The 27,732-nt window shown below is 51.2% G+C and overlaps 1 protein-coding gene across 2 annotated transcripts; it reads right to left on the reverse strand.

The window, feature by feature from the left end:
* Positions 1–816: 816 nt before the first annotated feature.
* Positions 817–27,732, reverse strand: LOC106737568 (nuclear receptor subfamily 2 group F member 5). 2 transcript variants are annotated; one of them, XM_059719414.1, is made up of 4 exons: positions 27,628–27,732; positions 26,244–26,794; positions 10,810–11,337; positions 817–1,940 (listed from the first exon to the last, which is right to left on the reverse strand). In XM_059719414.1, the coding sequence occupies exons 2-4, from the start codon at positions 26,620–26,622 to the stop codon at positions 1,666–1,668; spliced, it is 1,182 nt and encodes a 393-aa protein (XP_059575397.1). In that variant the 5' UTR covers positions 26,623–26,794; positions 27,628–27,732; the 3' UTR covers positions 817–1,665. The 2 variants fall into 2 exon arrangements, with proteins under 2 accessions (XP_059575397.1, XP_059575398.1); XM_059719415.1 differs by lacking the exon at positions 27,628–27,732 and adding an exon at positions 27,300–27,394.

Raw genomic sequence — 27,732 nt, forward strand, 5'->3', positions numbered from 1 at the left:
AGGATAGAGCTGGTCTTTTTGTGTCTTCGCAAATCAGGCCCCCGATCCCTTCTGCTGCCCCACTGGGTGCTATGGCCACATTGATCTCCCCATATCATTATCACGGTCACTGCGATGCGGCTAATAGGGATGTGGAATTAAAGGGTGGGACTTGTTGCCACCAGATGTGGTGGAAGCTGAGCGTGTAGCCAGATTCACAAAGGGGCTGGACCTGTTCTTGCAGGAAAGGGGCACTGGGAGCTAGCACAGGAGCGAGGGGCATGGCCTGTGAATCCGAACTCCCTGGGGTAAACCCTGCTCAGACCAGGTCACCCTCCCTTCCAGCCTCCGCTCTCTGCTCCCGTGTAACACTGGAGCCCAGGCAAGGTGGACCTAGGGTCTGACCCAGTCTGTGGCAGCTCTTCCATCACTCACATGTGTTACCTGTACTACACGGTGCTGCTGGTATGGGACATCCGTGGCACAGCCGTGGTGTTTTCGCCCCTGCCGTGGACATGCAGGGCCGATGGATCTGGATGTGCAGCAGGAACAATCCCTAAGTCCCCTAGATGCTGCATCGCAGGAGCTGGATCCAGGCTCAGCAGAGCACGAGGACCCCCATATCGCCGCACCCAGGCCTCAAGCCTACCCGCCACAACACGGAGGCACATAAGAGGCTTCATTGCCAACTGCATCCCCCCCACCCATCCCATCCAGACGCCCCCTGCCAGTCGTCGCCGGGCCCGTTCTCCGGCCCATCTGTCCGCTCCCGGCGCAGACGGCCCGGCGTGCCGAGCCCCGGGGCGTTCCAGCGCGAAGAAGGAAACCTGGACCCAGTTCAACAATCGTCATTTTAATGATAACGCCAATGAGGGGGGGCAGAGGGGGGCTTTGTTTCCCCCTGCAAAATCCACGAGTCACAGCCACGGCTCTTCACAAACAATAAGGGAGGGTCTTAAAAAAGGGGGGGGGGGGAAGGGATATACACATTCATTTCAACAGAAGTCGCATAGAATAGAGGTTTATTTTATTTTATAAATAGTCCACGCTCCCGGGGCCGTGTCCGTCCCAGCCCCCCCCACCTCCCCAAGCCCCAACACACAGGCAACGACTGGTTTATTGAGGGGGGAGTCTCTTCTCTCCAGTCCAGACCCTCCCCCTTTGTTGATGGACACCCCAAAACCAAACAAAAAAAAAAAGAAGAAATCAACTTTGTCCCATGATCAAGGCCACTCGGGTAACGAGTTCTCTGTTCTCAGCTGCCAACCATGCAGTCGGCAGGAGAGACGGGGGATGGAGGAGCTGGAGCTGGTGCCCGCTCCCCGCGGGGGTCTCAGCTGCACGGAGATGGGGGTGTCGGATGCGGCGGCTGCATGGGGAAGGGGAGAGGGGAACAGATGCTTGGGCACACAGAGCAAACAGAAGCGAAGGATGCAGGCGGCGGCAGGGTTTCCACGCGACGGGGATCTGGGCAGGCCGAGGGGGTTATGCCAGCCCCTTGGGCCAGACAGGGGGGTCCTTTAAGACTCAGCACCCCTCCTCTCCAGCATCAGTTCTGCTCCCCGGAGGCCGTGCCCCAGGCACTGTCCGGCTGTGAGTCCTCCAACCGCCAGCCAGAGCATCACTGTGTCCCCTCCTGCCCCAGGCCGGAGGGAACGGGTATCAAGAAGGGGCCGGGGCTCCCCCTCACTGCATGGGGATGTACGGCCAGTTGAAGCTGGAGCCGGAAAGCAGCATGTCCCGGATGAGGGTCTCGATGGGGGTCTTGCCCACGAGACGGACGAAGAAGAGCTGCTCGATGACGGGAGCCGAGACGATGCGCAGGGAGGGCAGGCGCAGCAGCAGGCGGCCGAAGCGGCTGGGCTGGCTCGGGTACTGGGTGCGGACGTACTCCTCCAGCGCGCACTGCGACTTCTCCTGGACGCTCTCCACGTGGCCCAGGTCCGCCAGCCCCATGGCGTCTGCGGGGACAGCACAGCAGAGCGGGGTGAGGGGACGCGGCCTTGTGCAGGGGGATCTCTGGGGCTGCACGAGGAGACGGGAGACTGTCCCCAAAGACCCCCCCAGCTACTAGAGCATGTTCCTGCCTGGCACCAGGAAAGGACCCAGGAGTCCTGCCTCTACTCTAACCACTGCACTGTACTCCCTCCTGGCACCCGGAAGAGGACCCAGGAGTCCTGCCGGTACCTCTCGCCCTCCTTCTCCAGCCACTGACCCATGTGCTGGGTGCTAGGAAAAGAACGCAGGAGTCCTGCCTCTCTACTCTAACCACTGGACTGTACTCCCGCCTGGTGCCAGGAAAAGACCCCGGGAGTCCCGACTCCTATCCACCCTGCTCCCTCATCCTTCTTCTCTAGCCACTGAACAATGTGCTGGTTTACTAGGAAAATGTACCCAGGAGTCCTGACTCCCTGCTCTAACCACTGGATCACACTCCTTACCTGGTACTAGGAGAAGAACCCAGTTGTCCTGGCTCCCAGCCTCCCACCCTGACTATACGCCCAGTGCCAGCAATAGAGCCCAGGTGTCCTGGCTCCTCTGCCTCCCTATCTCAGCTTCCTTTTGATCAGGGAAGAGGTTTGTTTCATGCCAGACGCGATCGCTCCTGACCTCGGCCACCTCCGTGCCCGGCAGGGTCACTTGGCCTTTCCATGGGAGTCTGCCCCGCTGCTCGAGCTGCAGCTGGCTAACCCTCCCCAGCCGCGGCTGCAGCCCTCGGTCCCCACAGCATCCACCAGGGCTGGGGGGCATCCCCGGATGAGGTTTCTCCTGTGTTGTTCTGGGGGAACCAGACGTTTTGGCCCCTGTTTCTTTTCCAGGAGATCCCCCCCCAAATCAGCTGAGCTGAGAAATCCCCGTTTCGAACCTGACTGCATCTCACCCCTCTGTTTCTCTGCAGCTGGCTACGTGGGGGGCTCCTCTCCCCCTGCCCTTCTGCAGGGGCTTCCTGCGCTGCGACCACCCCGCCACCTTCCACACTAGCAGCGGCCACCTCGTGGGGAGCAGAGCCGTTCGGCTGGTTGATCCAAGAGGGTTGTTACACCAACACCGAAAAGGCAGGGCTGTTAGACCAACACTTAGCCCCAGGCTCAAAGAATGGGCCTGGCGTGGCCAGCTCCTGTGCCCATACAGCAGGCCGGGCCACCGAGGGGGCTGGGACACGGCAAGGAGAATCGGCCCCATTCTCTATCTCAACTCATTCCTACGGGTTTTCTCCCAGGAAATCAGACCCCGCTCTGCAGGACTTTGCCAATTAAACAAACTAGAGCAAAAACAAGGAAGGGACACTGGGGCATGGGGCAGTGCCTTGGGTGCTCCCCATGTGGGATTGGGGCTCCCTAGCACCAGGCACTGTACAGGGCAGCTCTGGAGGACTCCCAGCCACGGGGGATGGCAGCGCAGCTCAATGAAGGCTTGGTTGCAGTCGTGTCCAGGACAGTCCCAGACGTCCCCTCTTATAATTCCAGATCTGCCCTTCCCTGTCCGGCTCCTTCCAGCGCTTCCCCGTTCCCAGGATCTTTCTGTCCTTTTGTGACGTCTTTCGGAGGTGTCTTTGCTCCCCTGGGGCAGCCACAGCCGGGTCCCTAGATGCTCTGAGCCTGCCCCTCCTCCAGCTGCGAGCCAGGCTTAAAACCCTTGGGGTTCAAAAATAATAATACCGTATTTTCCTGCCTACAACGTGCCCTGGAATAAGGCACGGACCTGGTTTTTGAAAGGCAGCATGAAGACAATCTCTCTCCTTGTAGTACGTAACTGAGGAGCAGCAGCCAGGGAGCCCAGTCTGTGACCCAAACATGGGTCCCTGTGACCCAAACATGGGGCTCTCCCCCAGTCCTGTGCTCTCCCCCAGCCAAAGCTGAAGTGGCAGAAATTGCCTTCACCGTATTTACCAGCCTATAATGCGCAGCCCAGTTTATAGCAGCTGGGTTGGGGGTGGGGGAGTGCATGCTATCTGTGAGAGAGTATGGTAATAATACAATTGGGGTTCCTGCTCCTTTGCCTTCCAGATTTGGAGCTGGCATGGGATGGTCACATACTGCGAAGGCCTGATGGGGCCTAAAAACCAGGGCGCCTGGGTTCTGATCCCATATTCTCCTGGAATAATAGAAATCATTCTCCTCTGCTGTGCCTCAGTTTCCCTGTATTTAAAGGTGAGGCCAACATGCAAGTGGCCCCTTTTACACCCAGATTGTGGGAGCCAAGCACTGCAGGTGACATATTAGTCCCCGCGGGTCTCTCTGCTCTTTACCCAGGGGTCCTGGGGCAGGGGGATGTCTGGGCTCTGCTCAAACAAGCTGCTTTGTAGCCGTGATGAATCATGAGCTCCTGTTGGAGAATCGGACCAGAACGGCCCTATCAGTCATTCGGCCAGGCCCGGCCTCTCCTGGCCCATGCCAGCTTCCTGTCCCGAATCGGAGCAGGGCACTTTGACCTGAACAGAGGGCAAGGAGAGTGGCTCGCAGGGGTACCCTAATACCCTGCCAGGTCACTACCCACCTGCCCCATTGCACCAGACCCCTGCCAGCCAGAACAGCGCTGGGGCCCATTCACTCCACAAATGGGTCTTTAATTAATACAAATGATGACCCAAGAAGCAGGGCGAGGGCTGGACGCCTCCACGGCACTGTCTGCGGCACATCCTGGTACCTACGTTCCCTAGTACTCTCAGCCAGCAGTTTCCACTGAGAACAAAGCGTGCTGTGAGCATTTCCTGATGCCTAAGAGACTCCGGGTTTCTGAGACGGGGAAAGGACAAGAAGAAATTTTAATTTCAGGCCCAGACACTGCTCACTGCCCAATCCGTGGAGACGAGGCTTTGAAGTCTGCACTCTGGACCCGTTTCGGTGGCTTTTGTTTTGCACTGCGGCTGTCTAGCTCAGTGATGCTCAACCAGAGTGCCACGGGACCCTTGTAGGGGTGTTGCACGCTGCTAGCATGGTGAGGTGTGCCAGCAGCTACAATGAACCTCGAGACAACCCCAGAGATTTCCAGTAGCAATTCAGAGCATCAAACCCTGCTCTGCTTTGCAACAGAGGAATCACTCTGTTATTCTTCTGGAGTCAAAAAACGAGTGGAAAACTAAGAGTTGGGATTTTCTAAGGCAGGACGTGGGTCTGAAAAAGCTGAGAGCTATCCACATAGGGCGCTTGTACATGACAGAGACATAACACTATCAACTAGCCTATGTATTCCTGAGTACACCCTGTTAAAAATGGCCAGAAATTAGCATACCATCAAGATGTCTTAAAACAATTCATTTGGGGTTCTTTATTTTCCCTGCCCTTTTGGCATCCTGTTTTCATGGATTTTTTTCCTGGTGCCTGAAGAGCTAAGATTAAAAAAAAAAAAGAATAAAAAGCTTTATTTCTAATGGTCTCCTTAAACAACCAGGGTCTGGAGGGTTAGGATAAATGACACCAATGTTGAGAGTCGTCATCAGATCCCCAGATCTGCTCTGCTGCGCTGTTGTTTTAATTTGGGGATTGAACAGTTAAGGTGGAAAAAGGGGCAGCTTCAGGAAAATCCAGTGCTGGGCGGAATATTTGCTGATACTTGATAAAATCCTCTTGTGAGACTAAAAATTTGAGGGGGGGTAAGTGTTAACCAGCTATAGAGAAATTTTCATATTTTGTTTTTTGGGGGATTATTGCCAGTTTCACTAATGAGGCTGGACTGAAAATCTTGACAAGCAAAATGGCATAGAAGATGAAAGGTTAATTAGCTCCTTTTTTATATATAAAACTTTCTTCTTCCATTTGCTAATTCAGCGAGTTGGGATTTTCCAGCCGAAAGGACAAAAAACAACCAGTTCTGCCTCCTTCACCCCTTTTTCCCCCCAGAAAATCATAAGTAATGACATTGTTCTTGAAAAGTACAAAACAAATGTCACTGGAAAGGACTAGCAACGTTTTTCTCGATGACATCTTTTAGCTGGATTTGTATCAGGCTTTAACAAAATATGTTGATCACCCAGATCTGGGGGTTTCGTTTTATTCGTATTTTGATAAGTCTTTAATTTTTATTCAAATGCTTCTTCAAAATAAATTGAAAAAAAAATGGACTTGATTTTAAATATCTGGGAAGAAAGCAATGGACTTGGCGTTTTTTTGGTGATGCTAATATATTTTGTTTGCCTGGTCATGTCTAAGTACTCTACCTTTACTGTGCAAAATCGACAATGCAGATTGTAGCAATGGTTTTGAGTTGATTTGTAGCATTTTGAGGCTGGGGCTGTGAGCTTGCACTCAGGCGCTGGACAGACACACGGTGAGAGAGAATCGTTGCCTCCAGGACCATATAGTCTTTTCACATGCAACTAACCTAGCAAAATGGCGATTTCTGGTACCGTTTCGTAACGTGTATCTAAACAATACACATTGTGTACAAGAGCCCTATATGAGCCCTATAGGAGCCACACAAGGCACCAGAGATTTGTTCAGGGTAACAACGAGTAAGTAGCAGAGCTGGGATCTCTCACTGGGTCTCTTGAGCTATAACCCGCTCCTTTACCCCACAGATGGCTTGTGATGTTACCTCCTTGGAGGAGAAGCCACACTGGTAAATTATCCTGGTCTAATTACCCCACTGTAGCCTTAATTTGATATAATTTGTAGCTCTTAATTTGTTTACAGGAATAGGCTCTATTTAATGTAGCCTAAATCCCCTCCAAAACATGCTGTTACAAAGGTTTACCTTATACAGCTCGTACTGTCTATATCTATATCTATATCCCTTATATAGATATATCTATATACGGTATATCTATAGATGTATCTATATAAGGTATATCTATACCTGTGTTATCTATATAGATATACCGTATACGGCTTGTACTATATACCTCTATATCTATATCCATATACCTTATATAGCTAGATCTATATAAGGTATATCTATATCTGTATTATCTATATAGATATATCATATATAGCTTGTACTATATACATCTATATCTATATCAATATAGATATATATACAGTATGAGCTGTATAAGGTAAACCTTTATAACCTATATAAACCCTTATATATATATATATATATTTAAATACAGTGTAACTTTTCTGTGCAGAGAAGTCTTCATCGTAGCCTACACTGAGACAAATTACTCGGTAAAGAGCGCAATTAGCAAGTTTGCCAGTTTGTCTGATGTCTCGTACTCCTGCCTCTCTCTCGAGTGCGAAATGAAGTCTGATTCTCTTTTTCCTACCTGCGTGGCCAAGAGCTGCAGAAAGGGGCTGGGAGAATAATCTATTCTTTTGTTTCATTGAACAAAACTAAAATGGCAAAAGTTTTTTTTCTTTCTTTCCTTTTCTTTTCAGTTTTATTCACTTGGGAATAAAAACATTTCCATTTTCTGGATGAAGTGAAAAAGAAAAGTCGTTGTGAATCGAATCAACGCCCCGCCCCCCAAATATATAAATAAATGAATAAATAAATAAATGCTTTTGTTAATTTTTAATGGGCTTCCCCCCCCATTTTTTAACCTTATTTTTAAGATGAATGATGAAGATTTTCTTTTTTTTTTAGTAAAAATGTTGTTTTTGAAATAGCAAAATGAAATGTGCTTTTAAAAATACTGAAAAGAAGCCTTTGGGCTTTTGAGAAATTATTTATTTTCATCCAAAGGTAATTGTTTAATAATGTTATCCTTCAAAACTATATACTCTTGGCAAATAAAATATTCACCTTTCTCTCTTTCATATAAATATATATTATCTATCTGTCTACACACACACACACACACACACACACACACAACACGTGTGTGTGTGTGTATGTAGATAGATTTTATATATATATATATATGTATGTATGTATGTATGTATGTATATGTATGTGTATATATATAAAATCTATGTACACACACAGATAGATTATAATAATCTATCTACATACACATGTGTATGTAGATACCATCTATGTATTGTGTGTGTGTATGTAGATATATAATCAATCTATCTACACACACACACAGATTATAATAATCTATAGACACATACGTGTGTGTATGTAGATACCACCTATCTATATGTGTATGTATGTAGATATACAGACACACACATACATATTTATATTACACACACATACACACACACGCAGCTCTGTGAAAAAAATTCCTTTAGCCCTGATGAGCTCAGGTATAATGAGTAACCCCTAAAACGAGGTGGTCTGTTTTTAACAGTGTTTTTGTTACATTCGTATGGCTTTTAATATTCCTGTTCCCTTTAATAATACTTTGGCAATAGAGAAACCCAGCAAGAAGTATGATGGGAGAAATCTACCTGACGGGGGCATGTGGATTTATACCTCTTTTAGCGCAGGGAGTTTCACTTGAGAGAGTCCCTCCTTGAAGAGTCAAAGAGTATTTGTACACAGCACTTTTTTGGTGCTCGGACAGGTTAGAAATGTTTCTCTTGAAAGTCAGGCGTTTGATTAAGTGTGTGTGTGTGTGTGTGTGTGTGTGAAAAGTCTGTCTACGGTAAAAACAGAATATGTGAGTAAGTAGGAAGGCTTGTCTAAATGTTCTGATCTTCCACTAAAAACATCAAAACTTTGCAGAGAAACCTCCATAGTTTCCCTAATCGGCTCCAGCTGAAATGCCACTAAATTATCCAACCCCTGCAGAAACCCTTCATTCCCAATCACCACCACCTTTAAAACGCGCAATCCAAGCACTGCTTCTTCTTCCAGATCAGTTTTCCCACTCGCTGTGGGAAATGGAAGACTCCTTCTGTTCAGAAATCGATTTTCCTGCCTTGTTCTTTCGCAGCCGGGGCTTGTTAACCTCCCACCAGACATGCCGCAGTGCCTGTTTTCCCCTAACCTGGGTCTATTCACTGATATTTTGCAGGAAATCAGCAGTGTAGAGGGGTGATTCTTAAGCAGGCGTATCCACGCCATAGGCCAGGATGCCACCCAGACACAGATACCTCTGCCGGCCTGTGCCAGTCTAAGCGAACACCACCGCTCTGACTACATGAAGTGAAACAATTGGATTAAAAAAAACCCCTCCCAGTGCTTTCTTCGAACACTTGATGAGACGGGATGGGAACAGTTGCCTGTTTTTCACTGAAATAAAATAATTTGGGAGGGGGGGGGCACGTTCCTTGTATTTGCCCCCATCTCTCTGCGAAACAAGGAATGGAGAGAATGAGAATTCTCCCAAATGAAAAACAAAAAGGATCAAATATTTTCCCTTCTTTTTTAATTTACTGGAAAATCAGGCGCCTTTTTTGGAAACGGTGGGATGCAGTGTACAGTTAGGCATGTGAAGGGATGCTTTAATGCCTTAAAGCGCTGGGCGATTCTCAGAGGGGTGCAGCCGGGGCACTTCGTTCTGGATCGTCTGTCCTTCCCTCCTCTCTCCCTCCTGTTCTGTGGGGCTCAGGGGGCCAGATAAGAGCTTGGGAAGACAGGGGATCCTCAACAGATCAACCCAGAGATCCACTGCAGCACTGATGGTGCCGCTGGGATCCCTTGCAATGGGAAATGTCTCTACCTGTCTTGGCAAGGAGAGCGTCACCCACTCCCGCCCCATCAGATCTGTGGGGTGGCCGGGATCAGAGGTCTCCAGGTCTTTCGGGGATGTGGAATCGCTGGATCCCTGCTCCGTTTCCAGCCTCTGCTTTGGAGCTGCTGAGAGAGGGGGGGAAGGCCAGGCTCCTTCCCCATCCCCTGACCCTCCTGACCTGTCCTCAGGACCCAGGAGCTTAGCCCGACCTCCCAGTGGCCTCAGAGCCAGACTGGGCCATGGGGGGGGAGGGGAACACCTGCCCATAGCTCCGCCCCCAGCCCCACCCCTTGGCATGATTCACCTGCAGAGTGATGACCTCAACCAAGAGCCACCAATGAGAAACAGGCCTGCCTTAGCCCCGCCCCCAGCCTGACACACCTGGTATGAGGGAAGCAATGATTTCCACAAAGAACCACCAATGAAAGAAAGACCTGCGTTAGCTCTGCCCCTTGGCTTGACTCACTTGACATGAGCACAGCAATGATCTCAACCAAAAACCACCAATGAGGGACAGACCTACTTTAGACCCGCCCCCTGGTCCAACTCACTTGACATGAGCAAAGCAATGACCTCAAACAAAAGCCACCAATGAGGGATGGACCTACTTTAGCCCCACCCCCTGGCCAAACTCACTTGACATGAGCAAAGCAACGACCTCAACCAAAAACCACTGATGAGGGACGGACCTACTGTAGCCCCGCCCCCTGGCCAAACTCACTTGACATGAACAAAGCAATGACCTCAACCAAAAACCACTAATGAGGGATGGACCTACTTTAGCCCCACCCCCTGGCCAAACTCACTTGACATGAGCAAAGCAATGACCTCAACCAAAAACCACTGATGAGGGACGGACCTACTTTAGCCCTGCCCCCTGGCCAAACTCACTTGACATGAACAAAGCAATGACCTCAACCAAAAACCACTAATGAGGGACAGCCCTACTTTAGCCCCGCCCCCTGGCCCAACTCACTTGACATGAACAAAGCAATGACCTCAACCAAAAACCACTAATGAGGGACGGCCCTACTTTAGCCCCGCCCCCTGGCCCAACTCACTTGACATGAGCAAAGCAATGACTTCAAACACAAGCCACCAATGAAGGATGGACCTACTTTAGCCCCACCCCGGTGGTCCAACTCACTTGACATGAGCAAAACAATGACCTCAACCAAAAGCCACCAATGAGGGACAGCCCTGCTTTAGTCCCACCCCTCAGCCTGACTCACCTGCCCTACACAAAGCAATGGCCTCACCCAGGAGCCACCAATAAGGTGCAGGCCCACCCTCACTCTGCTCCCCGGACCCCGCCTCACCTGGCGTGAAGAGGGCAATGGCCTTTAGGCAGGAGTACTCGGCAGAGTCGACGTGCAGGGCCTTGAGCTTCTCCACCTGCTCCTGGAAGACCCGGATGTGGTCCATGAAGGCCACCACCCGGTCGGCCGGCATGGGTGAGGCATGGAGGCCGGCGGCTGCCAGGAGAGGGGCCACGTGGAGGGGCATGGAGCACTGGGCAGCGTTGAGGACGAAAAGCTCGCTCCAGGTCATGCGCAGCAGGGACACCTGGTCGGTGAGCTGGAAGTCAGGGAAGAAGGGGATGTTCTTGGCCCACTCGATGGCGCTGAAGAGGAGGCGGGCAGCCAGCTCACAGATGTTCTCGATGCCCATGATGTTGTTGGGCTGCAGGCACTGGGCCCCGTAGCGGGAGGTGGGGTAGGGCTCAGCCCGCAGCAGCAGGGAGATGAAGCCCGTCAGGTAGGAGTAGCCATTGTAGGGGTCCCCGTTGTTCAGCGGGTACTGGCCCGGGCTGTTCTGTGTATGAGCCATGCGGCCCCGCTGTACAGCTGGTCCGGGGGGAGAGGAGAGAGAGAGACACACACACAGGATCAGGTCAAAAGAAAGCATGGAGTCATGGGAGGGTGTGTGTGCTGGGGGCGGAGCTAAGGCAGGGCTGTCTCCCATTGGTGGGCCTACCCAGGAGGTTGCCCCCTTATGGATGGAACTGGGACTTCTATCTTAAGCGATGTCAGGCTCCAAGGGATGCTCTTGTGGCATCAGCCCTCCTACCAACGCACCTTTCTGACACCCCTCCAGAAAGACCTGGGCTGGGGAAGGATCAGCTCATTGGCATGCCTGGGTCTAGAAGAACTAAAGTCAAGGGAGACCGAGGTCCCTGGTTTTAATATTGTGCTGAAGATGTGTAATGCAGAGAAACAGGACCCAGATCTAAGAAGGACTTTTAAAGCATCAGGAAATCGTGCTTGTGGCATGCAGTTGCAGTGCATGACAGGGCAAAAAATGTGGCGTGTACATATGCCCCCAGCCTTCAGGAAAAGAAAGCATAGGAACGAAAGCAAGGGAAAGAAGGAACCAATGAGGCAGGTGGACGGTGACCATGGTGTGATGGCATTGGCATGATCAGGCCTATGAAATTCTCCATCTCTAGGCAAAGCTGCCAGTAACCAATGGAGAGAGACAGGGAATCGATGAAGAAACAGCCTCTGGAGAAAGTCATTCCACCCCTGGCCTCAGAAACACCTCATTCCAGAGACTTCTGCAGGGTGGAATATTTTTTGTGGACTGAAAACTAGTTTCTGTGCTGGTGGGAAATAGTAATTTCACGGTACCGTCTTGTTTTGCATAGTTGCATTCATTTCACCCAACTGCTTGTTTGCAGGGGGGAAGTGGGGGGGACAGGGACGGGCACCCAGTGCAAAAGAAGGAGAAATCAAAGGTCTTGTTGCAGGGGGGTTTTTTAAATCAAAATGTTTCAGTCTTTCCGTTCAAAGCAGCTTCTCCCCAAGAAACATCCTCAGGGAGGAGGGAAATGAAATCATTTAAAAATAAAAGTGCTAAATGCATAGAGAAAGATGGTTTGGACAGGGCTGATCCTGCATTAGACTAGACAACCTGTGGCGATCCCTCCCAGCCCCACTGCTCTATGACACTATGTCGGTCTGGATTCAATGAAACATTTTAGACTTCATCTAAAATGGGTCTTCTTTCCTCCCGATTTTTCAGTTGCCAAAAATACAGGAATGTTTCGGGGTTGGTTCAGCTGGAAACAAATGGAGTGGGGTTTTTTCTCCCCATTTGTGTTTTATGTTGAATCACCAGCAAACTGACAAACCTGGCCCAGAAGCAGGGTAGAGACGCACCTTCTAGGCTAACTGAACAGGAGGTGGAGTTTTCATGAGCTCCCTGTCACTTCATCAGGTCACTGCACCTAACAGGCCCTGGACACAGCTTCTCCTTTTCAAAGCTGAGAGCATGCTCAGCTCCTGGGAGCTTCTGGTATCACTGGATCCAGAACATAATATTACTTAGAGAAGCCAATCTGCATGGTCCAGTTAGAAACGGCCAGACTAGATTAGACCTAGCATCCCACCCCGAGCAATGGGCAGCTGCTACGTTTGATGCTGGCATTGAGCATCCATGGGCTAACTTCTTCCCGACAGTCATTCTCCTCCTGATCGCTCCCAGCCCTCCTGATTTGAGCTGTCTGGAGGGTTCAGTTTGCACTTCAGGACTTCTGTATTTGCTGGGCACTGTTAGGCCTTGCAAGAAGCCACAGTGGGTTAGAAGCAGAGCCAGGATGCCCTGATTCCCCATTGCCCTGGGACCTTTGCAGGTGGTGGGGGAGCAGACTCCACCCATCTTCGGTCCCCTCAAACCTGTGGCATTAGAACAAATGACCCCTCCTTGCCCTAAGGCACTCTAACACACTGCTTCGAGGGTGGTTTGTGGGCCTGGTCCTTTCTTTTGACCAAGAACGTTTTGCAAGGTCAAGGTCTCCCTGACATTACTGCTCATTGGACAGCCAGTGGGTAGGCTGAGTTTGCTGGGGCTCAGACTCTGGTCCAGACCCCAGTACAATTTGCCTACAGCTCCCAGCAGACCTCGGCAGACAGCATGGAGCCCCTGACCATGGGAACTCATCCTGTGCCCACACCCGAAGCCGCGGTTCCCACAGGGCTCACTCCTGCCAGGAGCTTGGGGGCACAGGTGCCCGGTGCCAGCCAGCCTGAGGGCATGTGCAGGGTGGTCTCTCCCCATCCAATACAGGATTATCCAGCCTGGTCTCCCCTGCCTTATACCCTTTTCTCTCCTGCCTCCCTGGGACCACATCTCAGCCCCGTGGCATCTCACTTGGGGTCTCTGCTGATCTAAGGATTGGCTCCCCTTAGACACAGAGGGTTGGACAGGGTTGGAGTGGGAAGGGGAAGGGACTTGAGGAGCTGGTTGGTTTCTTGGGAAGAGAGGAAAAAAAGGGGCCAAAAAAGGGGCCTAATCCAGTCCTCAGTCCCTGAAGCAAATCCCCATTAGCTGCGGATGGGTCTCTGGTCTCCTGAGCAGGGGCTGAGACCCTGGGGGCTTGCTCCATTCCTGCACCTGCGGCTCTCGGGGCCAGGCACTGACATGCATTTGTCCAGAGCCCCGGATACAGCTGACCAGAAGCCACACTGAGCTGGGGAGGAGATCTCAAGCACAGTCTAGACACGGCTCCTTCCAATTCGGCTGTCACCTTGCACCCTGTAGTAAGGTTTTGCCCGTCCACCGCATCCTCCACCCAAGCTGCTCTAAAGGCCCGAGACCCTCCACATCGGCAGGTCTTTGGACCCGGCCACAGCTGGCGAACTTCCACCCAACGTTGTGGTGAAACAGGAGGGGGGTGATGGCACCATCCTCCAGCCCCCATATTCGGGGGGGCCAAGTAGGGGTCTTGTGGGCTCGATCCCACAGCCACAGCTTCTGCAAGCACAACCGCAAGGCATCTCACAGCCTTGCCAGAATCAAGGCCCCAGGACATGACCTGGTCCCTGTCTACTTTCCTTCCCCCTCCCCTGCTCTGCTAAAACGCTTCCTCTCCCGGTCTGCCAGAGCTAGACAAATCAGCCAAGGCATTTCTGAGCTGGTGGGGCCAAAGGCTTGGGGTAGGACAGAGATGGAGATTAGGGAGCAGGGGAGAAAGCATGGGGGAAACCGATTTTTCAAAAGGACTCATCAGCTGGCAGCTCCTATTGTTCTCCTCAAGAGTAAAACACTCTGCAGAATCAGGCCGCTTGCTTTCAACGCCTAAAGGGGAGCCGAGAGGTTCATCAGTCTTGCAGAGGCTGGAAGACTCTGGGCTCCGGCAGGATAAGAGCTGTATAGAATAGATCCAGCCTCTTGCACAGATCACTGGGGAGAGGGGGCATGAGCCCTGGGGGTCTGGCTTGGGGCACTCATTAACAGAGACTTAATTGTGAACAAGTCCCACCTGACCCCTGTCTCTTCACGGGTGGCACCGATCTCTCCTGCACCGTTAAGATCTTTGCTCTGCGTCCTAATCGGACCCGGTGGTTCAATGCCCTCCACTGGGACCAGTTTCCTCAGGAATTTGGGCACGTGTCTGTCTTTGCTCCATGCCCAGATCTGCACTCAAGGTGGGGCACTGAGTCCCCCATCTGCTAAAGAGTATGAAGAGCTCAGATGCTGCAGGGCGCTGGATAACGGGGGTAGGAAAATATCCAAGGAAAACTCTTGCCCAGAGGCTCTGATGAGAACTGGGATCCTACTGTGCCTGTTCCATTTGTGTCCTGCTAGGAGTGAGATCTGCACGCCGCCATCTCTACCAGCTAAGATACAGCCTGCCGGACCCAGCCGGGTTTCACTAGGTGCCGTTGGAGAGGCCACCGTGTTTGTCTTCTCCCACCTTTGGGTGTAAGATAATTAAATCCCTGAGTTGAGACCGTGGAAACGTCACAGAGCTGAGCTCCCTCTTGCCTTGCCCCTTGCACAATCGTTCACGCTAGTGCAAGACCCCAACCTCACCTGCACAAAATATGGGGTAAATCAGGCCAGTGGTTCTCAACCTATTTAGACTCCGCACCCGGCTTTGAGAAGGCCAGTTCTCAGTTTTTGCTGCGGCACCCTTAAAAGGATCTCATAGTACCCCAGGGTGCTGTGAATCCCAGGTAAGAATCACCGCTGTTAGTCTGCGGGGGTGGGGGGAGGGAACCATTTATCTGTGCAAGTGCTGGGGGGGGTCGGGAATGCAGCGGGGAGCCGGGAGGGCCGTGAATGGCTCGCTCAAAGCAGACCCTGCCGGAGCGGGGAATATTTTGTTCGTTGGAAAACACCAACTATAATTGACTGGATGAACAGCAAAGATGGGGCCAACAAGACAAAGACTGCAGGGCAAAATCCTCCCAGAACCCAAAATGCCTCAATAGTCCCAGCATTGCATTGCACCAGGTTCTGGGTTTTCACTTCCAAACCGCACTGGACCAAAATGCAGCTCTACGTGTATTTTCAGCCAATGTGAAGGTTAACACCAGGAATTCAAGCCAGGCTATAAAGGCTTTTTCCTTTAAACCAAAGCAAGACTCCAGGGGTGGTGGGGTGGGTGGCAATAAACCCTTTTCCCTTCTCTGTTTTCATTTTCATTTGTTTGGCGGGGACAGTAGGAATCAGTCGTCCCCCCAGCTCCGATCGCGATCGCGACGGATCTCTGAGAGAGAGACAGCAAAGGGAATTAGCAAACTCGGCGGTCACCGCGCTGGGGGGTAGATGGCATGGAGGGACGGTGGCCAGCTGTCTTGCCCAGAGGTTAGGTTTCTGAGCTCTAAAGAAATCCAGGTGGTTTTGCAGCTGGGAATACACAGGTTAATCAACACTAGTTCTAGCCAGTAAGGAAGCCAGCATGAAATGCTGAACCCTGCTTCTATCCCAATGCGGAGGACAAGCACCATGGGCAAGGGACTTGATTCTCTGCTCAGCCCTGAGCTTTGACCAGCAGCTTGAGCCAAAGCGGTGATCCCACAAGGTAGAAACGGGGAACCTGACTGCCATGTATGTCAAGGTATTTTCCACGCAGGAAAATTTTTCCCACTAGGGCTTTACGCTCGGTTTGGTTCCCAACACTGAGATCCCAGCTACTACCTCATTATACCAGCAGCCCTGTCTGCTTACCAGTTGTTTTGCTCTAGGAGAGGTTGTGCAGAGCTGGCTTATCATAGAAATCCTAAGGCTTTTGTACACACAACATTTTTTGCCCTTTCTTGCATTAGAGAAGTTGGGATGGGACTTCCAGAGGTTACATCTAGTCCCAACCCCTGCCTGAGGCAGGATCAGTCCTAGCCAAGCCATCCTCGCTGGCGCCAGGCTCGGAGATGCTGCAGATACAACAACCTGATGCACAGGCCCAGTTCGGTTATGACAAGGGTTGTATGCAGCGAAGCCCGTACACTGGCATTTGGGGGTCAGCTTCTCCCTTTTGGAGTGAGATAAACTAGACTGAATAAAAGGGTGTCTTAGCAGAATACAAGCATGCACATAGGGTTATTCTGGGATAGTGCTGTTGGTTTCAATCAGTGGTGCTCAACCTTTTTAGGTCTGTAGGCTGGATCCAGCACACGGACAGTCCCCTCGAGCCTGACCTGATCCAGCCATGGGCTGTCCCGACCCTGCCCACGCAAGGCCATGTCATCTGGCTGGCAGGTCTGGAGACTGGCAGCAGAGGAGTGGCAATGAATGCTGCTGTCACCCCCCTGACACTAAATTTCCGGACCCCGGGGCCGGATGACGTGGCTCTAGATCTGGCCTGCAAGCTGGAGGTACTAAGACTGTGCAGATCTGGTGATGCCGTTAAAGAGATCTCGCACCGCTTGGTTGAGAATCACTGAGTGAAACCCTTTCTTCCGTGCTACACACCTCATCTTTGACAGGTAGCCAGGAGCAGATAAATATTACTTTTCTAATTTTGTTAGGGGCCCTGCAGGCCAGACAGAATGGCCTGGCGGGCTGAGTCTGGCCTGTGGGCTGTATTTTGCCCACCCCTGCCTTATAGAATATGCACTATCATCCAAAAACTCCTAGTGCAGATGGGAGCTATAGGAAGAAGCCTGAGTTTTTTGCTGATGTGGCTTTTTCCCATCCTCACGAGCAAAACAGGCTGCACTGGTCAAAACACAGTTTCTCTGGTATCATGGCCCTGATCCTGGGGGTTTCTGCTGGCATGGCTGTATCCATTCAGGGGTCACTTCTGCTCACCCCCAACCCACAGAGCAGTGCTGATCTAGTTTCCCAGCGAGCCTGCAGTGAGTGGGGTTATGATGCTAACACCGATGAAACCTAAAGGGAAGGGGAAATTCTAGGATAAAGCCCCTCTTTACCCCATAACAGCATCTACACTAGGGTCTGTGCCAGTTTGGCTGCACTGACAAGGAAAATCACACCCTGAAGTGGCACTGGAGTTATGCCAGGACAAAATCTGCATATGTCCACATGGGTTATCCCAAACAAGGCCTTTCAGGTGTTCACATGAAAGCATTACCTACACCAATATAACCAGAGCAGTGTAACAGGCAGGGCCTTCCTATAGACAAGCCCAAAGGCCACTTGGGTGGTGGGAAAGCAGCCTTGAATGGGCACGAATCTCAGCCGTTGCAAAGGCCCATTGTAAATGAAGACAGGGCTCATTTGCCCCCAGCTTTGCCTGGGACCCGTAGAAGATCGGGCAACGGGAGATTCTTGCAGTGGGATATAAGACCCGACCTTCCAGTCTGTATCCGGCAAAGGTTTTTCTAGGGAAATCGTCCCCCACCTGGGCTGCAGGGGGGTGAGACCCTGCCTGTGTCACCAAGACCACGGGTCTGGGGGCTTTATGGGGGTAAGTGAAAGCCCATCACATCCTGATCGGCAGTGTGGGAGGGACTGCTGCAGACAGGGCTGGGTGCAAGGCTGTGGGGGAGGCCTTTACCTGGGGCTGGAGAGACTGGAGCCGAACCCCCGATCTAGCACAGAGCCGCTCTCCGTGAGTGAAACAACACCATTCACTGCCTCTAAGTCTCCCCCTCCCAGCCTCAGGGGCAGGGATGGTCTTCCATCACGAGCTTTCCCAGCCTAGACAGGGCCCCGGTCTCAAGAGTCTACCCTGAACTTCCACCTTGAAACCCGACGACTCGCTCTAAAAGACCAACCCCGGTGTGATGGGGGAAACTGAGGCACAGACTGGGTATTACCCCCCCAGGGTGGGGGGGTGAGGGGCAGTCACAGACTCAATCAGCAACATGACCCGTGTGCCTCTCTCAGGCTGACGATGGCGCTAACGATGCTGTCTTGGAACGCGCGTTTCCGCGAGTTAAAGCCGCCTCCCTAATGCTGTGAAATGAGATGGGGAACAACGCAGCGAGGCCTTGGCCTTGTTTTTCACGTCCCCGAGGTGGGGGGAGAAGAAAATCTGTGTATGCAGCAAAAATCCCTTCCCCAGCAGAGATTCTCTGCAGCCAACCCCTCCGGTCCCCCAGCTCATTGTTACTAAGGCACTGAACGCCGTTGAAATTGGATGGAATAGAGGATTCACACTATAGACGAGGCATGGAATTAGCGGTGTCGAGACAATATGGAATCATAATCGGCTGCAAACAACCCGAGTCTTTTCTCCTGCTTCGCTGTAAATGGTTCTGGGCTCCCACCACGCGCAGTGCAGCCGGGTGACACTGTGCACGGCACCCCCAAAAGCTTGGCAGGGGGGAAAGTGGGGCTTTGTTTAAGGGAAACACAAGCGATTCTCCTACCATTGCCATCCCCAGCTCCTCGTGCAAGTCACTCTGCTCCTATCAATGGGATTGCTCAGGCTGGGGTGAGCAAAGCACTGCAGTGACTTTCCCAGGGCAAGCTGCAGCTTAGGAAGTTTGGGTGACTCAGATGCAAAGACCCCTGGTGCTAGGAGGGGTGGAGGGGTGTCTTCTGATCCCTGCTAAGCAGACACATAGACACCGCCTTGTAAATTCTCGATCTGCAAGACCCAGCAGAACCGATCGCGGCCAAAGCGTGTTGATTTTGCTGGCGCAATGACAGGTTTTTCTGCTGCCCCTCCGTGTATAGATCTCCCCCACCCCACCCAACCCCCTTACTGAAGTCTCACTAATTGGGGATTTCATAAAATAGTCCCCTGCGTGCACATCCATGCGCACTTCTATACGGAGCAGAACCACAGCTGGTGTCACTTGTTCATGCGCCACTGAAACGGTAGGGCTGGGGCCCCACATACCAGCTGATCTGCATATATATACACAAATACACACACACACACACACACACACACACATATGTGTGTGTGTATGCCTGTGTGGGTATATGTGTGGGGGTGTGCGTGTATGTGTGAGTGTGGGCATGGAGATATATAGATATATATAGATATATGTATGTATGTGGGTATATGCATGTATTCATATATGGGTATGCACTTATGTGTGGGTGTAGGCATATATGCGTGTATGTGTGGGTACATATGTGTGTGTGTCTACGTGTGTGGTTATATACATGTGCATGTGGGTGTATGGATATATATGTGTGCGTGTGGGTGTGTGGGTATATATATCTGTATGTGTGTGGGTATATATGTGTGGGGGGGTGTATGCGCAGGTGTGGGCATGGTTATATATACCCACACACATATATATACAATCACATAAACACACACACACATATATACAGTCACATATGTGTATGTGTATGGCTATATGTGTGTGTGTTTATGTGACTGTATATATATGTGTGTGTGTGTGTGTGTGGGTATATATATGTGTGTCTATGTAGGTATATATGTACACACACACACACACACACACAGATGTACATATATGTATGTGCTTATGTGGCTATAGATGCCAAAACCCCTGGGACTTTCCATCTCAAAGCAGTTCCAGGCAGCTTACAAGCACTAAAAATTTAAGCCAGTGGATTTCAACCTTTTTTCAGTTGCAGACCCCCCAAAAATTTTGAACAGAGGTGCAGACCCATCTGAATTTTAAGTATGGGTATTCACATACTTTGGATTGATCACAGTCATTTTTTGCAGACCCCTTAGACATAGTCTGCAGCCCCCAGGGGTCCACAAACCACAGGTTGAAAACTACCGATTTAAGCCTAACATCCTTCCTGGGAGGTTGATTAGACCCAGTGCTTGCCACTGCCAAACTCGTACAAGTTCAATTTCTGGTCTGTTATTAACCATCTACTTTCCGCAAGTCCAAAAGTCTCCCCGAGCGCATTTGTTTGGAGCAACGCTTTAAACAGCTAACCCATCCCCTACAGCTAACCCATCACATAACAGGCCCAAGTCGCAAGCCACTGGCTGAGAAACTGCACACTTTAAAAATAAATATGGAGAGAGAAATAAATATATGGATGCCTGCAATAGCAAACACTAGACTCAATAACCCAGCAGGGACAAATCTGGGGACCAATTAGGAGAAGGCCAGATCCTGATCCTGGTCCCCAGCCTAAATCTGAAGCAACTGCCTCGACTTGAAAAGATTTATGCTGCCTCTGAGCTCAGAATCAGTGCTGATGCCCTGTGTAATGTGATGGGCAGGGGGGGTGGGGGGGATTTTATTTTGGCTTTTGAGAACAAAAACAGCATTGTATCTCTGCTTAGATCACAAAATTTCCATCAGGAGGAAGGTGCCTTCCTTCTTTGTCAGCGAAATACCGTGTAAATTTAGGGGAATACAGCGACTATAAGTAATAATAGCACGCAGACAGATCTGGGAACTGAAAAAGATATGTGATCTCCATAAAAAAAAAAGATTCTGCTACTTCTCTAACAGGCCTTGAGGGTGCTGCTGCTAATGTCTGGCAATTGGTAACCAAATAGCGGTTATCACAAAAACATGGATTTTTATATCGCCTGCGGTAATCGCTTTATTATTTAGAAAATAGGTGGCTTTCTGAGAATCAAAGGTTTATATGGACTGTGTCTAATTACAGGAAACAAACCCAAACAAGCGAACTTGAAAAATAAATAGACACCGACCGCAAGGTGATTAAAAGTGATTTAGGAGCCAGCTTTTCAAACCAGCGTGGTCCTCATTGCAATAGTTTAAGCAAGCTATCCGGATTTTCCTAAAGGCTTCTCCGTGGGAGATGCAGGTTGCCGAGTGCTTTGCAAACTCCAGCGGCTCCAGGACTTAGGCCAGGAAGAACGGCCGGCTTTTGGCTGCCTTCTCAGGGCAGTGATAACTGATTTCACTTTTGATTCAAATAAGTTTCACTTTCTGGCCCTCGCTCCTGGAGAAATCCAGGGCAGACTATTTATTTGGTGGAAGAATGGAGCCCTCTCCTCGCCGGTATTAAATACAAAAAAAATAAATCCCATTAAAGCATTTGATTTTTGGGGAGGGGGAAAAAAAACAACTTTTCCCTCTGACACGCCTCTTTGTTTTTCTGTATAAAATCTAAATAAGGGGCCTATGGGTCTAATAAAAGATATCACATTTCCCCAAAGAGCCTTGTCCGCCTATGTCCTTAGAACAAGGCGGCTACTACCAACACCCCTGAAATAAGGGGCCCAACTTTATCTGACATCCTCCCTTGAAGGAAGAGGGGGGTTAGCGGTAGATTTTTGCATCGGTTCTGTAGTGTTAAAGTCCGTAAAAACAGTCTACGATGATGGATGCTTTAGAAACGAGCTTAGTAATACCTCCACACGCTGAGCGCCCTGACGGCAAAGCCTTTCGACCGGGCAGTTAAACGACAGAGTAGCAGCAGCGAGCTGGCTAGCAGATTACTTGCCGCCTTTCCACGGAAAGGGACAAAGGTGCTTCAGTGGAGGACGGGGATTTCTCCTGATCGTTAGAATAACTAACAAAAGCCCATGACTGCGGGGGATGCTGCGAAACGGGTCAGGGGAATGAATGTATTTCAAGATCGGGCAGTATCGTTAAGACCCCGAGCGCCTTCACGCCTACAAAACAACACGGATGCAACTCAAAAGCAGAATCAAGTGGTTTGAAAGTTCGGGAAAGCAGCAAATACTCTGGATCCTTTTCACCTCCCCTCTCTTTCCCACGTCACGTCTTGAAAGCGAGATTACCCTTCAGACTAGGCTGGCAGAAAGGTATCTGCAACTAAACTTCCCTCAATATTCCTGATCCAAGATAATGGGAAGCAATTAGAAACATCCCCTGGAAAGAAAACTGTTCACAGTAAAGTTTGTCCTTCTTTCATACACTCAGGAATTTTTCCACGGGAGACTTTTTGTAAATTATATTTGAAGATTTAGGTGGGGGGGGGGCGGGGGGAGGTCGCTCCATGAATGGGATTTTGTGGACAGTGACTATCTTTTCCGGACCCAATCCCCATTGCTAATAAACGGCTGGGAATTAAAATAACATTTCAAAACCTTTTCTTGGCAGTTTCAACCATGTCTGTGTTCTGCCTAGGAGGAGGGGAATCATTCGAACCATATTTCATAGATTCATAGATGTAGGGTCGGAAGGGACCTAAGTAGATCTTCAATTTGAAGCCCTTTGAATAAAATTCTAGATAGATAGATAGATAGATAGATAGATAGATAGATAGATAGATAGCTCCTAAATCTAAACTGCTGGGAAGAAACGATATAATGTTTGATTCTAAAATCAGAACCAACTTGAGAGATACAGTCAATCGATAGGTCTTGTCCTAGAGTAGAATCTTTCTCGCTAGGACAAATATTTACCCAGAAAAAAAATCCCGGGTTAAATCGACATTTAAAAAAAAAAAATGAGAATGCATGGAGGAGAACTGTTTGGAATCTGTCAGCACAGATGTTGCTTCAGATTTTGAAGAAGGGCTAAAAAAAGTAGCCTCTCTGTGCATGTCTGATCTCAGAATCCACTGAGGTAGCTCATCCTGCGTGATGAAGATGTATTTCTCAATGAATGGGGGACAACAGGTTTTTTTTGTTGAAGGGCAAGACTCTGGCAGCACTGACTTCAGTGCTAAGACACCAGCTTTAACTCAGCAGCCCGACGAGACACAGATCTGGGGTTCACGAACTGGTTTCTTTTAAATGATGCATAGACCTTGTCCAAGTCTGAGAAGGCGTAAATCCGCATCGTGCTCATTTGACCTCCCCGGAGCCATTTGGCAGCGGAAGATCTGGTTACTGGAAGGGGCGTGTGTCAAATTATGCTACAAAGACGGTTGCTAATTGCAGCTGTTTCATCTATTTCACGTTCACGACTAATCGGTTAAGATAGCAGCTTCCAGATGTGAATACGGCCCTATCCAACTGTCTAACCTGCTTCAGGATGAACTGGGTAAGGAGCTCCGTGGTGGGGAAAGAAAGAGATGTAAAGCAGTCCCCCCTTTCCAACTTCCTTCTCTTCAAGTCAGGCCCAGGATCAGAGCAGGATTAAGCAGCAGATCTGACAGGGGGCTTGAATAAAGGAACGAATGCACACAACTGAAGGCAAACAATGAAGGAAGGAAATAGACTGAACCGCACGGCTTGATCTGCTATAAATAAGGATTTTACCCTGCTGAGACTAATGGTGACAAATAAACTTGCTAGAAGCTTACCTCCATCTCACCAGCATGGGATAATATATATATATATTTACAATTAGCCTGGTAAGAACGGCTAATGCCCTCCAGATCCGTTACTAAGATCCAGAGCAGTCAGCATTTCACGAAAAGAAGATTAAAGCCACAAACGCATTACGGCATCCGACTGGCTGGACGTTTCACTAGAAAGACAAGGCAGAGTTTTCAAGAAGAAACGCCCCTGCTCAGGGAATTAGCTTGCCTTGGGGTTTTTTTTCCTAGGTATGTTTCCAAAGGGACATAAATGAGATCAGAACTTTGCCACTCACTATAACTTGCTCCTTCCCTGAGAGAACTACAGGTTTTTCTGATATAAATCCCATGACATGATTTGTAATGTACCGGTAACTGTATTTCCACTTCTGTATCATCAGCACTTGGGACTGTTAGCAGTGCAGAGTGTGCTACACACCGGGGTGCTTTGCCCACCGTGACTTCATGAAAGAAGAAGGGCGTTTGTGCCCGAAAGCGTGCAGAGAACAATTTTCCCAACTATTTATTTGATCTAATAAAAGATACCGCATTTACCCAAAGAACCTGGTCTACCTGACTTCATGAAAGAGACCCAGAATCCCAACCAGCGAGCCCTTGGCCCATGTTTCAATCCTCCCTGCACCCAAACGGACAGCTGAAGGCAGGGAAACATTTCTCAAGGGAGCGGGGAGCCGGGAAAAGGGGCTGCGAAAACTGCAAGCTGTGATTACGTTGCAGTTCACACTCAGTCTATTCATATAACAGTGCGTGTTATCTCCCCGGCTAAATCCTAACCTGATTTTAAACCTGGCAATACAAGGAGGGTAAATCCTGTAAAATTCATGCCAGCCCTTTGGTAGATTCCTGTTACCAAGTGTTATATTATTACTATTATATTATTACTATTACAGTTCGGCCCAACTCATCCCAAGCACCTTCTATATGAGAAGAGCGGGGGGGTGTGTGGAAACAACCCTTCCCAACTCAGCAGAGAGATTTCCCTATAACCCAAACCCTGTTTTAAATCCAAAAAGAAACTAGAACTTCACTGGTCCAAAAGATCGATTGCACTGATCGATCCCCCCTCCCAGTCAGGTTAAATACGGAATAGGGTTATTACGCAGTCTAAAAGAGACAGGATACTTTGGAGGTTTGGGGGATTTTGTGGATCTTGCTTTTTCTTGTGTTAAAAGCAAGATAAAAAAAAAAACCAACTGGGGGTATTTAGGGGGTGAAAATGGCAGCTTTGGGAAATCAACATGCAAGGAGTTCGAAGGGGGAATGAGGATGAAAAAAAAAGGAAGGAGCAAATTTGAGGGGTGATTCTGTGCAGATCTGAGCACTGCATGAAAGCGCTGGGCCGGCGGGGTAATATCGGCCTGCCGCGCCGCTGCACAGCTAACCCTGGATTGAAAAAAGCAGTCTGCTCCCAACCTGCCTCAGAGGAAGGGATCAGCAAGTATAAAAGAGATGAGTCAGGAACCCACCCCCATGCCCCAACACACCCTGACATGTTTGTAGCCTGCAGGCTTTCCGCTGCTCCTGATCTCCCCTAAGAGGTGGGATTTGGGACTCTCTTGGCTACGGGGGAATGCACGGGGCGTGTGGGGGGGGTGAGGCTGAGAGCGCACCATGTCCCTACCACCACCTGCCACTAGCGACCGGGGTCTCTGGCCTGGTTCAGGGGCAGCAGGGCAGGGAGAGGACACACGGAGCAGGCAGAGGACTCTCAGGGCGGGAGATGCTGCGGGCACAGGACTCGGTCGCCTTTGGTCGGGTCCGGAGTTGGGGAGAATAAAGAGCAGAGCTGGAAGGGAAGGAGGGAGGCAGAGAAGGAAAGAGAGAAAAGATGAGAGAGGAGAGAAAGGGAAATGAGAGGCTGGACCCAGGGGATGAAGGGGAGAGAGAAAAGACAGGGGTGAGAGAAGGGCCAGTGAGAGAGAGTGAGAAAGGAGAGAGAAGAGGAGGAAGAAGGGAAAGAACGGAAGCAGGCAGAGGAAGAGAAAGCCGGCAGCTCCCTCTGCCCTTCTCCTTCTCATTCCTCTCCCTTGGGCGAGACGGGCGGAAAGAAGAGAGGAAAAGTCCTCTCTGTACTCTCCCCTTCTGCTTCTTTTTCCCCCCTCCTGTTTTGCACTCTGACTTTCCAAGAGGGAGAGAACTGAGGGAAGGAAGGAAGGTAGGAAGAATATGAAGGGAAAAGTGAGGGAGCAAAGAAAAAAGGAAAGAAGAAAGGAGGGAAGGAAGAAAGAAAAAGAAGAAAGGACAAGGAAGGAAGGAGTGAATGAGGGAGGAAGGGAAGAAGAGAAAGAAGGGAGGAGGGAAGGAGGAAAGAAAAGGAATAGAAGAAAAACCAGGAGGGAGGAAGAAGAAAGAGAAGCAGGAGGAGAGCAAGCCTGGCAGAAGGGCCGGCCGGGCTCACCTTCGCGGCGCATGCCGACCTTGAGGCACTTCTTGAGGCGGCAGTACTGGCACTGGTTGCGGTGGTGCTGGTCCACGGGGCAGTCGCGGTTGCTGCGGCACGTGTAGCTCAGGTTGCGCCGCACCGAGCGCTTGAAGAAGCTCTTGCAGCCCTCGCACGTGAACTGCCCGTAGTGCTTCCCGCTGGACTTGTCCCCGCACACCATGCAGTCCACGCTGGGCGCCTTGTCCGCCGGCTCGGGGCCGGGCGCCGCCGGCCCGCCCTTGGGGCTGCCCGCCCGGGCCGCGCCCGCCGCCGGCTCCGGGGCGCAGGGCGGCGGCGGGGCTCCCGGGGGCCCCCCCGGGATCTGCTCCTGCCACTGGCTCACCACCATGGCCATGCTCCCCGCCGGGGCTCCGGCCCGCGGGGCAAGGGGACCCGGCGGGGCTGGATCTCCGGGGCGCTCAGCGCGGGGAGCGGCGCGGCGCGCGGTCCTTCAGCCGCTCCGCGGCTCCATCGCGCCGGGCGGCGGCTCCGCCGGGCTCGGCTGCTGCCAAGCGGCGCTCCAGGGTCTTCGGGGGAGAAAAGAGAGAGGAAGGATCCGTCAGCCCGGCCGGCAGCGCCCCTCGCCTCCCGCCCCGGCCCCGGCCCCGGCCCCGCGCGGGCCGAGCATCGCCGCGGGGGCTGCCCCGCCCGGGCACCTGCCCGTGTGTGCACGTGGGCCTGCGCGTGTAAGGGGGTGCGCATGTGTCTGTGTGAGTGTGCATGTCTGCCCGCGTGTGTGCAAGGGTGTGTGCATGCGTCGGTGCGCGCGCGCACGAGTGTGTAAGCGTGCATGTCTGTGCGTGCGTGTGTAAGGGTGTGAGTGTGCGCGCGCGCGCGCGGGCATAAGTGTCCGTGCGTGCGTGCAAGGGTGCATGCATGTGTCTGTGTGTGTGCGTCTGTCCGTGCGTGTGTAAGGGTGTATGCATGTGTCTGTGCGTGTGTACATGTGTCTGTGTGTGCGTGTAAAGGTGTGTGCGTGTTTGTGTGTGAGCGTGTGCATGTCTGTCCGCGCGTATGTGTGCGTGCATGTACCTGATCTCACGAGCTCCTTTCCAGCCCTAAACTTCTGAGTCTGCATGTGTCCATGGGTGTGTGTGTATGTGCCCGAGTGTGTGCATGTGTGTGCCCGTATGTGCGCGTGTGTCTTGCCTAGACCCCCCCCCCCCCCGCCATCCCGCCCGCTCTGCCTCTGTCCCCCCAGGCGGCTCCCCCCGCGCTCCGGGTCCCGCCGAGGACGAAGACACTCAAAAGTGGCCGATCTCCAGCAGCGACCCCCCCCCCCCCCCCCCCCCCGAAACATCTTGTTGGATTGCAAAAAGAAATCCCGCTTATGCAGCGGGGGAGCCGGCCCCCAACTCACCCCGAGCCCCGTCCCTCGCGGCGGGCTCGCGGTCCCCCAGCCCGGCCCGGAGCGGCGGAGCGCCTGGCCCGCGTCCTTCCCCCCCGGCTCCGAGTATTCATCACC

Source organism: Alligator mississippiensis, chromosome 15 (assembly GCF_030867095.1).
Source record: "Alligator mississippiensis isolate rAllMis1 chromosome 15, rAllMis1, whole genome shotgun sequence".
In the NCBI taxonomy this organism is placed as follows: Eukaryota; Metazoa; Chordata; order Crocodylia; family Alligatoridae; genus Alligator; species Alligator mississippiensis.

Coding starts and splice junctions, on each gene's coding strand:
- LOC106737568 (XM_059719414.1), bottom strand. CDS start 26,622: ATGGCCATGGTGGTGAGCCAGTGGCAGGAGCAGATCCCGGGGGGGCCC. Junction 11,338..26,243: donor GGTCGGCATGCGCCGCGAAG/GTGAGCCCGGCC, acceptor CCCCCGGACCAG/CTGTACAGCGGGGCCGCATG. Junction 1,941..10,809: donor CATTGCCCTCTTCACGCCAG/GTGAGGCGGGGT, acceptor CTGTCCCCGCAG/ACGCCATGGGGCTGGCGGAC.